We start from the raw sequence: 13161 nt of genomic DNA on the forward strand, positions 1-13161 counted from the left end.
GGCCAAGTTCTCCTTTGTCTTGTGATCCGTCATGACGGAGGCGTCTGAGCACATTCCTGAAGGTGAGATGCCGAAGGCTTGGAGACCCTGATTAGGGAAGTCAACAAAGCCTCCCGAGAGGTACTGTGTTCGGTGGGGTCACTAGAAATCAGTATTAGGGGGGGCAATGGGCAAACCGGGGGGCAGGCTTGTGGTAGATCAAATAAGCATCAACAGGCCAAGCAAGTTTAAGTATACCTATATGTTAGCAAACTGGTTAGAAAAGCATGACATTAAGCATGTTGAGAGTAGGTTTAATGCAATAACAGTTTTGTATCAAGTTAATATACCTCCTAAAAAGTTAGCTCATGTTCAACAGTTGCAAAAATGCTTTTGCACTCAGCAAGAGACTGCATTCTTTCAACTCAAGCAGACATCACTCCCAGCAGAGCTTCAAATAATGTGCAGTTTGAGGTGTTATTTAGCAGAAGAGACATCTCTTTCAGCTCAGCTTTAAATAATAGCCAGTCACAAAGTGTCAGTTTAACAGAAGAGATATCACTCATACCTCAGTTTCAAATGATAGTCAAGACCGTTTAAAAGATGAAATGTCACATACAGGCGGAGAGTACAGGGGGAAAGGAAAGGAGGGAACTGCTCCCTTGGTTCTTCAGCAATGGTGCGGCTGGTACATTTATTAATTGGAGAGGTGTAAATATTTCCCCCAAATATGCCAGTATGATGGAGAGTAGCACGGGAGCCCAAACCAATCAAGAGGTGTTTGGGATTCTCCTCCCACCCCTATCCCCACAACATTTTTTAAATAATGACTTAAAATTGTGCATTTTACAGCAGTTTTTGGGGACATTAGGTCAATTTTTGCAATTGGTTTTGCAAGGCAACTCATGAAAAAAATCCAATAGATGCAAATCATGAACAGTGTGTTTGTTTATTCATTTAAAACACGGCAAAAGCCTATAGGCATTTAGGAGCAACAGTGCAGAGAAGCATTTTGCCAACACATTTTAATGATGCCTTTGCCCATAATATATGGCGAGGGTGAGAAATTGTTGGGAGCCATTTATCTCCTGCTTGTAGCATAGGATAGACTGGTTAGCTTGAAATAAAAAGCTGCCAGGAGCTACTTTTGCTCGCAGTCCAAATTGTGCCTAAACAAAGAAGCAAATGTGTCATTAAAGTGGAACTTTGAGAATGTTAATAAAGAAGAACTAGGACACATGTAGTACACATTAAAACATAATTGGAAACAAGGTAAGTGTGCAACTCGTGTGGAGGTTAGATTTGCAGTGCGCTGTGTAGTTAGCCCTGGTTCCCCAGTGGCATCTCCGTCCTCTTAGGTGATACCAGACACCCAGGAGCTAGTTTTAGCTCCTGCTCATCAAATCTTAATTTCGAACCCAGTATGCCATTAAAAAACATTTTCAAACTGCCTGCGCCTATACATTTCCATGCTGGCAGCACCAATATATGCCAGTATTCCAATATAAGTAGATATTAATGTAAAATAGCACTTACCATGCTTGCGTTATCGTAGATGGCCAATACAAAATATCATGCCACTGTAAGAAATGGCTAGACTTGCAGCATTAAAATGCACACACACACACAACCCCCCCCCCCCCCCCAACCCGGTCGGTGTGTGATAAATCCTGCAGAGTTGCCCCAGAATCCCAACCTAATGCCTCTTTCCATGTGGCCCAGGAAAGGCAGAAACTACCCGATCCTAACCCTGGGGGAGGTATCGGGGAAGGATCACAAGGGAGGAGAAGACTATCAAGGGAATGGGGGTGACTCCATCAGGGGGGACGCTTTATTCATCCTCCCAGTCTGACCCCATATACCAAATATAAAAGACTTATTAGTGAGTATGCAAAAGGAAGAATATCAGGAAAGTGGAGTTAATGCTACTACTTTTAGTAGTAATGATTCTATGTGGTATTCCGCTTATAAATCTAAGAAAGGAACCCCAATTAGCTTCCATCAAACATATGCCACATAAATCCAGTGAACAAAGTGAATTAGAAGATGTTGAAAATGTTCATGCTAATTCAACTGAAGAACATTATAAACTTCCAGTCCCATAATACTCTTAGTACTGGGAGGAGAAAGAGAGGTACAGAGTTACCAAACTCTAGTAAGCGGTCTGCTCATTGTAATAACCCACACCTGAGCGGGATCTTTAAATGTTTGAAGGACCTTCAGGTGCAGGTTGAGCAGAGGCAGCAGGAGCATCAGAAGCAGTGTGAAGCAGAAGTTGGCGTTGCTGCTTTATTGGTAGCGGGAGGCAGAGAAGTCGTGGGACCCGAAAGATGTAGCGGGCGCGCAGTGGGAAGCGGTGCTGGGACCGGCTATCCTAGAGGAGAGAAGTGCTCTCCGCATCTTGCGTCTCGCTCCGGTGATCGAACTGCAGCAGAGTGCGTGTGGAGCAGGGAGAGCTATATTAGCAGACTGTGCGGTCAGCTGGAAGCCGACCGAAGCAGTCGGGCGCATGGCAAACGCTGGTGAGCAGTGCAATAGAGGAAGTGGGTTAGTCGGCCTAAGCGAGGTACCACTGGGGTGCTGCGAAAGCTAATTTTGAATACCGAACAATTGAATACAGACTAAGTGTAAAAAAGAGAGGGCAAACAGAAGCAGATTATAACCCACATTGTCCACGCCAAAAAGGGACAGTTTATAAACAAAGTGAATATGACTTTTTGGAGAGAACAGAACCAATAAGAAAACACTGTAACCCTCATTGCCCAAGCCAAAGAAGGGCATGTATAAAATCAAAGGGGTACCGTTTTAGCAATAAGGAACAGTCAAATAAGGGGCCTTGTTTCCTGCATTACCAAAGCCAAGAGACAGAAGGCAAACTGAATGTGGACAGTTTGAAATTTGTAAATCACACTAACAACCAGTTGGTGTGTGGAAAGAAGTCAGAGACGGCAGGGGAAGACCCCATCTTATGCAAAGGATAAAGGGGGAGAGAATTGCAACCTGCATTGCCAATGGCAAATAAATCAATGTGAAAATCCTCATCCTCTTGTGTATGAAAGAAGTTGCAAGACAATTGTGGTCCAAGTCAAAGGATTTACTCCAGAAGATGTTGTTGATTTCACTTTCCCCATTAAGGAGTTAAATGTGGGACGTTGTGAACAAGCCTTACCACACACACAATACGAGCAGTAGTAGAAGGAGCTTTGTCATGACAGGCTAGTATACCAGGAAAGGGACAGTTAGTGGTTTTTCCTGGCAGGCGAGTCGACCAGGAAGAAAAGAAGCGCAAGTACTGTAACTGTGGTAGAAGGTTGTGGTTGAAGTAGAAGGTGGAAAAGAATTGCAATTCCACCACTGTGTTTTGATGAACTGTTGCGTAACCATCCTGGCTAAAGTAAAACTGCTGAATGGTCTATCCTGAATACAGTGTTTCTGAAGAAGAAATGTAACATAGTGAAAATTGTTTGGTTTCCTGAGAGAGAGAAATCTGTTTGTCATTAACGTTTCAAGTTGATATATGAAGAAAGAGACTTGGATTTGCCAAGTGGAAACTGTAACTACTATTAACCTTGTGGACATAAGGAAGTCCCCTTGTCAAGTGAAGGACGCATTGGATACAAAGAACTGTATATGCCACTTGAAGTTGAATTTGAATTAACACATTCTGAATTGAACTAGGGGAAGGGGATTCAACCCTGATCACAAGAGTTCTTGTTTTCTTGTGCTTGTATGTTGAAGTTGCCAAATTATTCCTGCATTATTTTGTTAGATGTATTGGTGTGAGGGACAGACATTTCTGGAGACTTGGTCACTTTCCTATTAGTATTAGTTGGAAAAGCAGGGAGTATCTCATTAGGTTGGAGAGAGATGGGAGTTTATCACCCCTTTTATTATTTAATAATTGGCATCTTGTGATAACACGTCACCTATGTGTCTGTCTCCCATGTCTGACTTATCACAGGGAGCTCTGCAACAAACCCCCCTTCCACCAAAATCAGCTCCACAAACCAGTACAAGCACACTATCACACAAGCTTCACACGCAGCATGCACTCTCATTACACACAACAAAGGCATGCACACATATATGCACATTTAAATTAAAGTACCTTCGGCCACGGTCCTGATGTTTCCTGTCAGCGTTCCAGCTCCCGCTTAGTATGAACAGGAAGCAAAGAGAGCTGTCTAATTCGTGCATATGCACGCAAGAGCCGGAGTGCTGGTGACAAAGAGCCCCGCTCTGTTTGTATGTGCGAGGAGGTGCAGGAGTGTCTCCTTCACACATACAAACATGCAGTTCTTCAGCCAGCATACCCAATGGGCCATGCGAGTTTGGGGAAGCAAAACGCCTCTGGCTTTGCAGGGCTCATTGGATATGTGAGGCTGAGGAATGGAACAGTCCAACGTAAACCACATTTCCCTTTCACAGTTCAAGCCAGCCGAGGAGCACTCCCTCAGCTGCAGAAAGCAGCTGAGGGAGTGCTCGGTGTAAACACTGCTCGGGCTCCTCCATTATAGGCGAGGATTCCTGTGGGTCGCACCCAGTCTCCCATTATGGAGAAGCCACCACTGGTACACCGTCAATGAATGTATGCACAGGGTCCATGTAGCTGGAGATGAAATACTGTTGACTTTAAAGTCATGCACACAGACTGCACTGTTAGGAATGCAATGATTTTGAACACATTTAGGGATCCATAGATGAGCCCTACCGGGTAGCTCACCAGGTGGGATGACTGTTGGCTAAGATGTTATATATTTAAAACTGGGTGTAAATCTTATGACTTTTTGCAATTTCTTATATGTTACAAAATGTGTTCGGCCAGGGGATGGGTTTGGCTGGTAGCTTGCTTATATTCAGGGCGAGGGTGGGGGAACTTCTGCCCCCATAGTGAAAATCAAAAGTTGGCACCCATTACTTTCCTAATAACTGCTGTCAGCGCAATAGAAGAATTTATTTGTGATTAAATAGTTAACAAGCATATAACCGTTTTAGAAATCTATCCTGTGATGAAACACAAGGAAGGGACACAAAAATCACAGGGTATTTGTGTGGCAGTCCAACAAAATAAATACACATTTTAAAGAAAACTTGTGAATGTAAGTTTAAGAAGCATGTTTCAATTTGGAAATGTCTTTTTTCCTAGACAAGTGTAAAGCTGCACATTTTGCAAACAATAGTGTGCCCAGCATGAAAGTAGCCTGATTTTAACAGTGGTGACTCCCACACCAGTGATAATCAAAGGCCCATTGATTCCTGTGGTGTCCCTTTCAGGCCAGAAGGAGAGAACAAAGGCTAAGCAAAAAGGACCTGCAAACCCCGCAAATGACGATTTGGGGGGGGGAGCACCTTTAAGACCCCTGGAAAGAGTTAATTGGCAGAGGGGGAGCAGGCCACCAATTGGGGGGGGGGGCAAAGCAGGCAATAGGTGTGGCAATTGCCCCCTTATTCCCCCCCCCCCCCACCCCCCTTAGGGACGCCTATAACTGTGGTCTGGTCTGGATACTGCAGACTGTGTAGCAAAAACATTGGCCACAAGCACTGTCTTGTGCAGATTTTCTAGGCTTAGGACATGGATATCCCCTTTGCTGGCATGAATTTATTCGGCATCATGGCTGATGAGTCTTTGCCGAAGCTTCAGACCTCAAAGGCCACTGCTAAATTGCAGGGACTGGCAGTTCAGAAAAAGTGTCCAGCTAGCCCAGTGGCAGGGGGAAGAGTTTCACCCCTTCCCCACTTAAACCCAAAGAGGTAGAGGCCGAGCATAGTCAAGCAGGCAAGGGCAGTGTCGTCCCTACGGGGGTTGGGGCCAGGGTGCATTCAGACGAGGTGCTTCAACCTCCATGGTGCCCCGCAGCCCTTTGCGCGAAGGCTGTCTGAAGTGGACTTCTGCCATCAATCCCCTGGAAGGGGACAGGATATCCCTATTTGGGGAGGAATGTAAAGTTAACATCTGCAATGTCTGGGCCTTGCGGCCCATATAACAAGGGGGACACTGTCTGCCTTTTGCCCTTCGCCCTTGAGACCACCTCCCATGTCACCAACCCTTGCTTCCGGAACCTCTCCTGCAGGAAGAAATGTCTGCTTCTGGCAAAAGGGTCCATAGAGCCAGTACGCTGCTCAGAACGAGACAGGGGTTGGTATTCAACCTATTTTCTGGGGCTGAAGGAGAACAGTGGTCAGAAACTCATTCTGGATCTGTGGCTCCTGAACTTGTACATGCGCAATAACAAGTTGAAGGTGTTCACCTTAGCCCAGATCCTCCACGCCCACGACGTGAATGGCTGGTTAGTCTCTCTAGATTTCCAGGATGCTTACTTCCAGGAGGCTATCCGCAAGAAGCACAGGAAGTTAGAGAGATTCAAGGCGGGGCACTGTCGCTTCCCATCCAAAGTCCTACCTTTCGGACTTTCTTCGGCACCTAGGGTTTTCATCAAGCTGCTAGCAGTAGTGGCTTGTCACCTCAAAGGTCGAGTAAGGTATTTATATGTTTCCCTATCTAGAGGACTGGAAAGGCTTGTTTTGCCACCATTGGCCACGGCAGACTCTGGTTACAAATGCATGCCTGAAAGGCTGGGGTGCTGACCTTCAAGACCTCACAGTGAGCTGACTGTGGTCCCCATCATATTGCCGGGGGCATATGAATCTGCTGGAGCTGAGTACGATCAGGGCTGGCCCTGGTCGGTTTCCTCCCCTATGTGAAGGGAAATACAGTGTTGGTCCTGTTGGACAACACTGCAGCCAGCATTACCTCAACAAGAGTAGTGGTGTGAGCCCCTTGCCTCTGCAGAGAATCGAAGCGATTGTGGTTCTGGGTTCTGGAGAACAGACTCTCTGACTGTGGCCCACCTGGCCTTCAAGAGCAACGTGCTGGTGTCTGCTTTGAGCAGACAGTCTTCAACCTTGCACGAGTGGGAACTCTGCCAAGTAGGGATACTCCTCCAGTGGATCTCTTCGCTTCCAGTGTGACCAGCAAGTGCAAGTGGTTCTGCTTTATGGAGTTTCCTCGTTAGGGAGCTCTGGGGGATGCCTGGACAGTCAGGTGGGACTTCAACCTGCTATGTTTTCCAGCTGATCCCTGTCATATCGCTGGTCCTCAGGATACTGCGCCTGTTCGGGTCCACAGTGACCTTGATCACTCTGGACTGGGCCCAGAGAACATGGTACCTGGAGTTGTTGGACATGGCCATCTGCCCTCGCCGGTGTCTACCATAGAGGACAGACATCCTCTCCCACTTGAAAAGGAGGGGGAATGAGAGGGAGGTTCCTGCACCCGAACCTCACAGTCTGAACCTTCATGCCTGGCTGCTGAAAGGCTGAGGTATAAGGAGTTAGATCTGTTGGAGGGCATGCTGGGTGAACCCCTCTCTGCTAGAAGACCCACCACCAAATCCATCTATGCCTGCAGATGGTGTATGTTTTCAATTTGATGCTGTGCGAGGGGTCTGGACCCTTTTACTTGCTCTGCATTCTCTGTGTTGTAAATCCTTGTGTCTTTGGTTCGGATTGGGCCTGCAGATTGGTACAGTGAAGGTGTATCTTGTGGCCATTTCTGTCTTAGATCTTCAAGAGGACCCCAGCGCAAGGCTTCTTTTTTTTACGATCTCCATGGTCATGCAATTTGAGGAGTCTTTCTAATATGTTTCTCTACACTAGTTAATTTTCATGGCGTGGGGTTGAAAGTTAGTATTAATGTTTGGGATTTAGCTCTGTTTGAAGTCCTTTATTCTTGCTTGCCCATGAAGTGATTTTCCTGATTGCCATCACTTCCGCTAGAAGGGTGAGTGAGCTAGAAGCGTTGTCAGTTGAACCTCTCCCTTCTTGGTTTTATCCAAGAAAGGAGGAGTTACCACCTCCTTAATCCCTAAGTTGGTCTCTGATTGTATCACTCTCAAAAGATACTTCTGCCTGTCTTTTTTCCTACGTCTCATCCTTCGGAAGCAGTGGAGCATTTCCATTGGCTGGATCTGGTGCAAGCCCCCAAGTTCTATGTCTCTCGCACAAGGAAATCCAAGACAGATTACCAGCGTTTCATTGGTTACGCTGGTGCCTTAGCTGGCAGTGCTTTTGACCAAACCGACCCAGTCTCGTTTTATCATCCTCTGTATCTCGAAATGCTATGATCTGGCTGGCAAGGAAGTCCCTGAGGGTCTCACTCCACCAGCTCTGCAACATGGAGTCCATATTCTGGATATGTGCCAAGCTGCTACATGGGCTTCTCTGCATGTTCTTGCTGAGCATTACTTCTAGGATTATATGTCTGGTCAGGATGCTTGTTTTGGAAGCGCTGTCCTTCAGAGTTTTCTGGTTTAAGTGGCGTCCTTGCTACCCTCCCTCCTCCAGGTCATTGTACTGCTTTGGTAGTCTATCGAAGATGAGGAATCCATGGGAGGAAGGAGTCCATTAGAAGAACAAATTACTTGCCTCTTGGTAATGCTCTTTGTGATGGACTTTCCTCCGACAGATTCCTCATCGCGATGTCTACCTGCCCCTCTTGGCGGTTAGCTAAACTGTGCTGTTAGCTGTGGTTCTGCGGTTGCTCAGTGTCAAGAGTGCTAGGGGAAAAAGGGTGCAACTAAGGGCAAGGGGCGCGGCACCTCTTTATATACTGGTCCCAATGTCATGTCTGGCGCATTTGAACCCCTGGTGGTGGAAAGGCTACCCTGAGAGTTGGATATCTGTGGGAGCAGTGCTTCATTTGTAAGAAAATAATTTCCACAGCACAAATATTATCTTGCCCATCAGTGACACATCAGGGCGGGCAGCTCACAGCCCACTGACACCACCCATGCCTGCTCCATACAGTACCAACATAATTGGTGTTAAGGCTCCAAGTACCACCAGTACCTTGAGGGTGATGGATGCTTGGTGTGATTTACAGATACCAATCAACATAACATATTGTGTGTTGAAATAATACATATTTAAGTGTTTCTTTAAAACACATTTTTGTTAGTATTTTGCATTGATCCGATCAGTGGCAAGTGGAGCATTTTAACAATCTATCAATCGAAATAAGAGCGAACATGCTTTCCTTCTATGGTAAATTATTGGACGAAAGCAGGCAAAATCATGACTGAACAGATGAAGGTGCCTGTCAAACACTGCAGCAAGATCATCTTCCTTGGATTGGCACCCATGCTAGGCACTCCTTTTTGGTATTGGCCTTTTCACTGACCTTGCCCCTGTGTTGAGGCTGCTGGCTGGTGACTGTCCTTTTGTCGTCAACCCACTTTGCTGGTTAGAACAGTCGAGAATTTGCAGCAATGTCAAGCAGGTTGATTGGAGCAGTGTGCAGGCATGGCCAGCATCAGTGCCCAACCTTGTCCAGTTCTAACTCGTTGTTGTTCATGAAAATTGATAAATAGCCATGCTCTGCCAACCTGGGTTATCAAGTTGGTGAATAACAATGAGCAAGCCCAGGATGAAGAGTCCCAGGTCAGTGCACACAGTTTTTTTTTATCTAACTATGTCTGACTGATAGTTAAAATAATAAAGTTGCCAGAACACCACAACACAATCAAGATAGGCTCAGAAATAAGTGCCAGGGCTCAGAAATAAGTGCCAGGGCTCAGAAATAAGTGCCGGGACTGAGCCCCCCGTAAATTAAGCACTGTGTGGGAGGAACGTCCTTCAGAAAGATATTTACAGAGAGGTAAGTAATTTGTTCTTTTGTGTTCTTAATAAACATGTTTGCTTTTTTTTAACCAAGGTCAACTTTTCAGTTAACATTTGCAAAAGGTCCCCTCATTAAATGGGGGAAGGAGAGGTTTTTGCTGTAAATATGTTTTCCTGATTCCTATTTACCACCCCTCTCCTTGCCTCATCCCCCTGTAATCAGTTCTCGTCTCACTCTTTTGTCATTGTTTCCGGTTTTGCATCTTCCTATTTTCACTCCTGCACTCCTTTTTAAGTAATAGCCTTGTCTCTGCTTATTCCAAGGTTGGGATGCCCCTTCGCCTTACATCTCTTTGTATAATGTGATATCCCATTCCTTCCTCACCCTCTCATTGTCATTAGACTTTTGTTTTGGTATACCACTCTCCTCCATTACATTCTATCATTGCTACTGTCTAAACGTTCCCATATGCAATACTTTTTTGTTGTGATATACCAATTTTTCGCCTCACATACCACCTTTGTCCTTGTCCGTCTAACCCTCTCTTTGACTTTTCAGATTTCTCAGGCTGTGAAGTGGCTTGTATCACACATCCCCACTGTGTCTGAGCTCTCTTGCCAGACCCTCCTGCAGTTCATCGAGGATGGTGTGTGCCGGGAGTTCAGTGTTCCTTTCCACCATGACCGAGCACAACGGCGACAAGCTGGGTTATCGTCGCAGGATCCCAGTGCCATTGTGGAGCTCTACAACAGTGTTCTGTTATTTCTGGCAGAGGTGGTGTCTTCAGAAAAGCTATCTGAGCTTTCTTGGCCGGTGACAGAGTTTGCAGAGCCTGGAGGAAACCTAACACTCCCCCATCTTCAGTGGAACACAGCAGAGCACCTGATGTGGCTGAAGAAGGTGGTGCTTTCCTTCCAGATTCCCCACATGGATCTGCCTCCATTAGCAGGTATGTACAAAAGAAGGCAAAGCTTACTGGGAATAGAAGAGTGAGGGCTGATGTAAAAGGCCTGACTTCAGTCTCATGGTTGTGATCTGTTTATTTGCTGTGCTTAGTGTAAACCTAGTCAATGGTTCCCCCGAGTCCAGTTTTATAATAGGCCTGCTTTTTTGTTTGTAAGATGAGCTGCACAAATGCTTTAGTCAGGCCTCTCTAAAGTTGCACTTAGTCTGTATGGGATGGAAAATCATAAGCCATAACCTATTCTTTGGTGACACTTGCATGTGCCTCCTGTATGCCTTCCATTTTTATCAATTTCCACCTTTTTACTTTTTTATTAACACTTTCTTTAATTAGCATGCATTTCATAACCAATGAGACTATTTAAGGACTTGTATTGCTGGAACATAAGATAAATAATCTTGTTCCACTTCACAGGTTAAGTAAAGTAGCATCTTCTAGTGCAGGCGTAGTAAACCTGTCAGCGTCCAGATATTTTGGCCTACAACTCCCAGGATGGCTCATCTTTGACTATGCTGGCTGGTCCTGATAACGGTTGTACGCCAAAACATCTGGAGGATGACAGGTTGGTACCCTTATTCTACTGTATGATGCAGATTTACATATTCCAACCAAGTGTTTTGACAATAACACTGCCTATAGTTGGGGAGTGCTTCTCAGCTGCATCCCACAAGCATATTTTGATTCCCCTTAATTCATACTACCGGATGAAACATATTTAATACCTAATTATTTTTAATACAGAGGAATTATCCATGGTCCGATGATGGTCCCTTGAACCTCATCCTGCTGCATATAGCATGGCAAAAGAACCCATGTGTGCATCAATATCCCATACTCCTTGTTCCTTTGATGATTCTTGGGCACGAGTATCCCAAATCCTTGACCTAAATCTGTGGATTTGTACACATGTGGCTATCATCATGAGAGCTGTCATTTATCTATCATTTAGCTGTCATTTATCACCGAATCCTGGTTGCACCAAGCTTCAGGCCCTCTGCTCTCATTGCGATCCCTCCTGACTATACTATAACCAGAGCAGATAGGTCCCATTCTCAGGGAGGCGGTGTTGCTATCATTGGTAAAACCAACCTCCACTTAAGAGCATGCCCTATCGACAGTCCTGATGGCTATGAACTACTTCACACCAAATTGGCCATTAATGATAAAACCACCATTAACTTCATAATCCTATACAGAACGCCAAATGCAAATAGGCAGCCTGAACTAGACATCCCCCTCGCGCTCACCCCTCTCATCAAACCAAACACGAAATGTATCCTCCTTGGAGATATTAACCTAGGCTTCAATGATGGTAATGATACCAAAGCAGATGGCCCCCTATGTTGCTCTTAAGGACATGAGTTTTGTACAACTAGTCAGTGGCCCAACCCATATTAAGGGTAGAACCCTAGATGTAATCCTCACGCATAACTCCACCATCAACATTGATTCCATCTCCCCACTCAGTTGGACGGACCACTTCATCATCCAGTTTACCATTATCTTTGCCGAACCCCCCCCTCGCTGAACAAATATCTACACATAGCCACGAAGTTAGAAACCTCCGTAAAGTCACACCTGACATCAATCCCCTGCTCAGCAAAACCTTAGTGCGATAATTTCCAGTGATAACCCTTGTCACCTAGTAGACATCTATAAAAACGGTCTCACCTCCACAATCAACGAAATAGCACCACTAAAACAAAACGCACAAAAGGTTGTGCTTCTGGTTTAACGAGGACTTGGTTGCCCTCAGAAGAAGGAAACGTGCATTAGAACATGCCTATAGGAAAAACCCTACACCTGAATCAAAAAATGCCTTTCTCCTATCAAATAATTATAAATCAGCCATAATCGTAACCAAAGCGAATGCCTACAACACAAGGATCAGCAACGCTGCATCCAACTCAAAAGAACTATTCTCCATATTAAGAGAATTGGAAAATCCTATCGCAGTCACAAACCCCACCACACCAAGCAAAGATTGCTGTACCACCATACAAAATGCTTTAGCCGCCAAAATCAAACTGCTACAATCCAAAATTGCCACCAAAAAAGATGTACTAGCAAGTAAACCCCCTAATGACAAACATATTATTAACACTGCTGGTACAACCAGCCCCCCCTTTGCCTTCACCCCAGTCTTCCAAGAATCAGTCTACAACACAATCTCCAAACTCAAAGCATCTAATTGCAAAGGAGATTCAGTCCCAGCACAAATAGTCAAATCTTGCGCCCACACCCTCACCCCCATCATCACCAACTTCGTGAACTCCTCCTTCAAAGCCAATCTGGTCCCAGCCAGCATCAAAGAAGCATGGGTCACCCCATTACTAAAAAAAAACACTCTAGACCCGACTGTTCCCACTAATTACCGCCCAATAACGACCGTTCCCTTCTTACTCAAAATTATTGACAAAATAGCTTATAACCAAGTCCAATCTCATTTAGAAAACCACCAACTCCTCGGAGCAAGACAGTCTGGATTCAGGCCTAACCATAGTACAGAAACAGCCCTATTGGATCTTAAAATCCAGATGGATACCATTAGAGACTCAGGCAAACTATGTATCCTCCTCCTATTAGACCTCTCTGCAGC

At 45.3% G+C, this 13161-nt stretch overlaps 1 protein-coding gene across 1 annotated transcript in view; it reads left to right on the forward strand.

The window, feature by feature from the left end:
- The window catches only part of MCM3AP (minichromosome maintenance complex component 3 associated protein), a 1669219-nt gene that overhangs the window by 1497467 nt on the left and 158591 nt on the right, over positions 1 to 13161 (forward strand). The window contains exon 24 of the mRNA XM_069616041.1: positions 10157 to 10547. Coding sequence (XP_069472142.1) covers positions 10157 to 10547 — 391 coding nt within the window. The remainder of the gene's footprint in view (positions 1 to 10156; positions 10548 to 13161) is intronic.

The sequence above is a fragment of the Ambystoma mexicanum genome, chromosome 9, assembly GCF_040938575.1.
Source record: "Ambystoma mexicanum isolate Mex_15411 chromosome 9, UKY_AmexF1_1, whole genome shotgun sequence".
In the NCBI taxonomy this organism is placed as follows: domain Eukaryota; kingdom Metazoa; phylum Chordata; class Amphibia; order Caudata; family Ambystomatidae; genus Ambystoma; species Ambystoma mexicanum.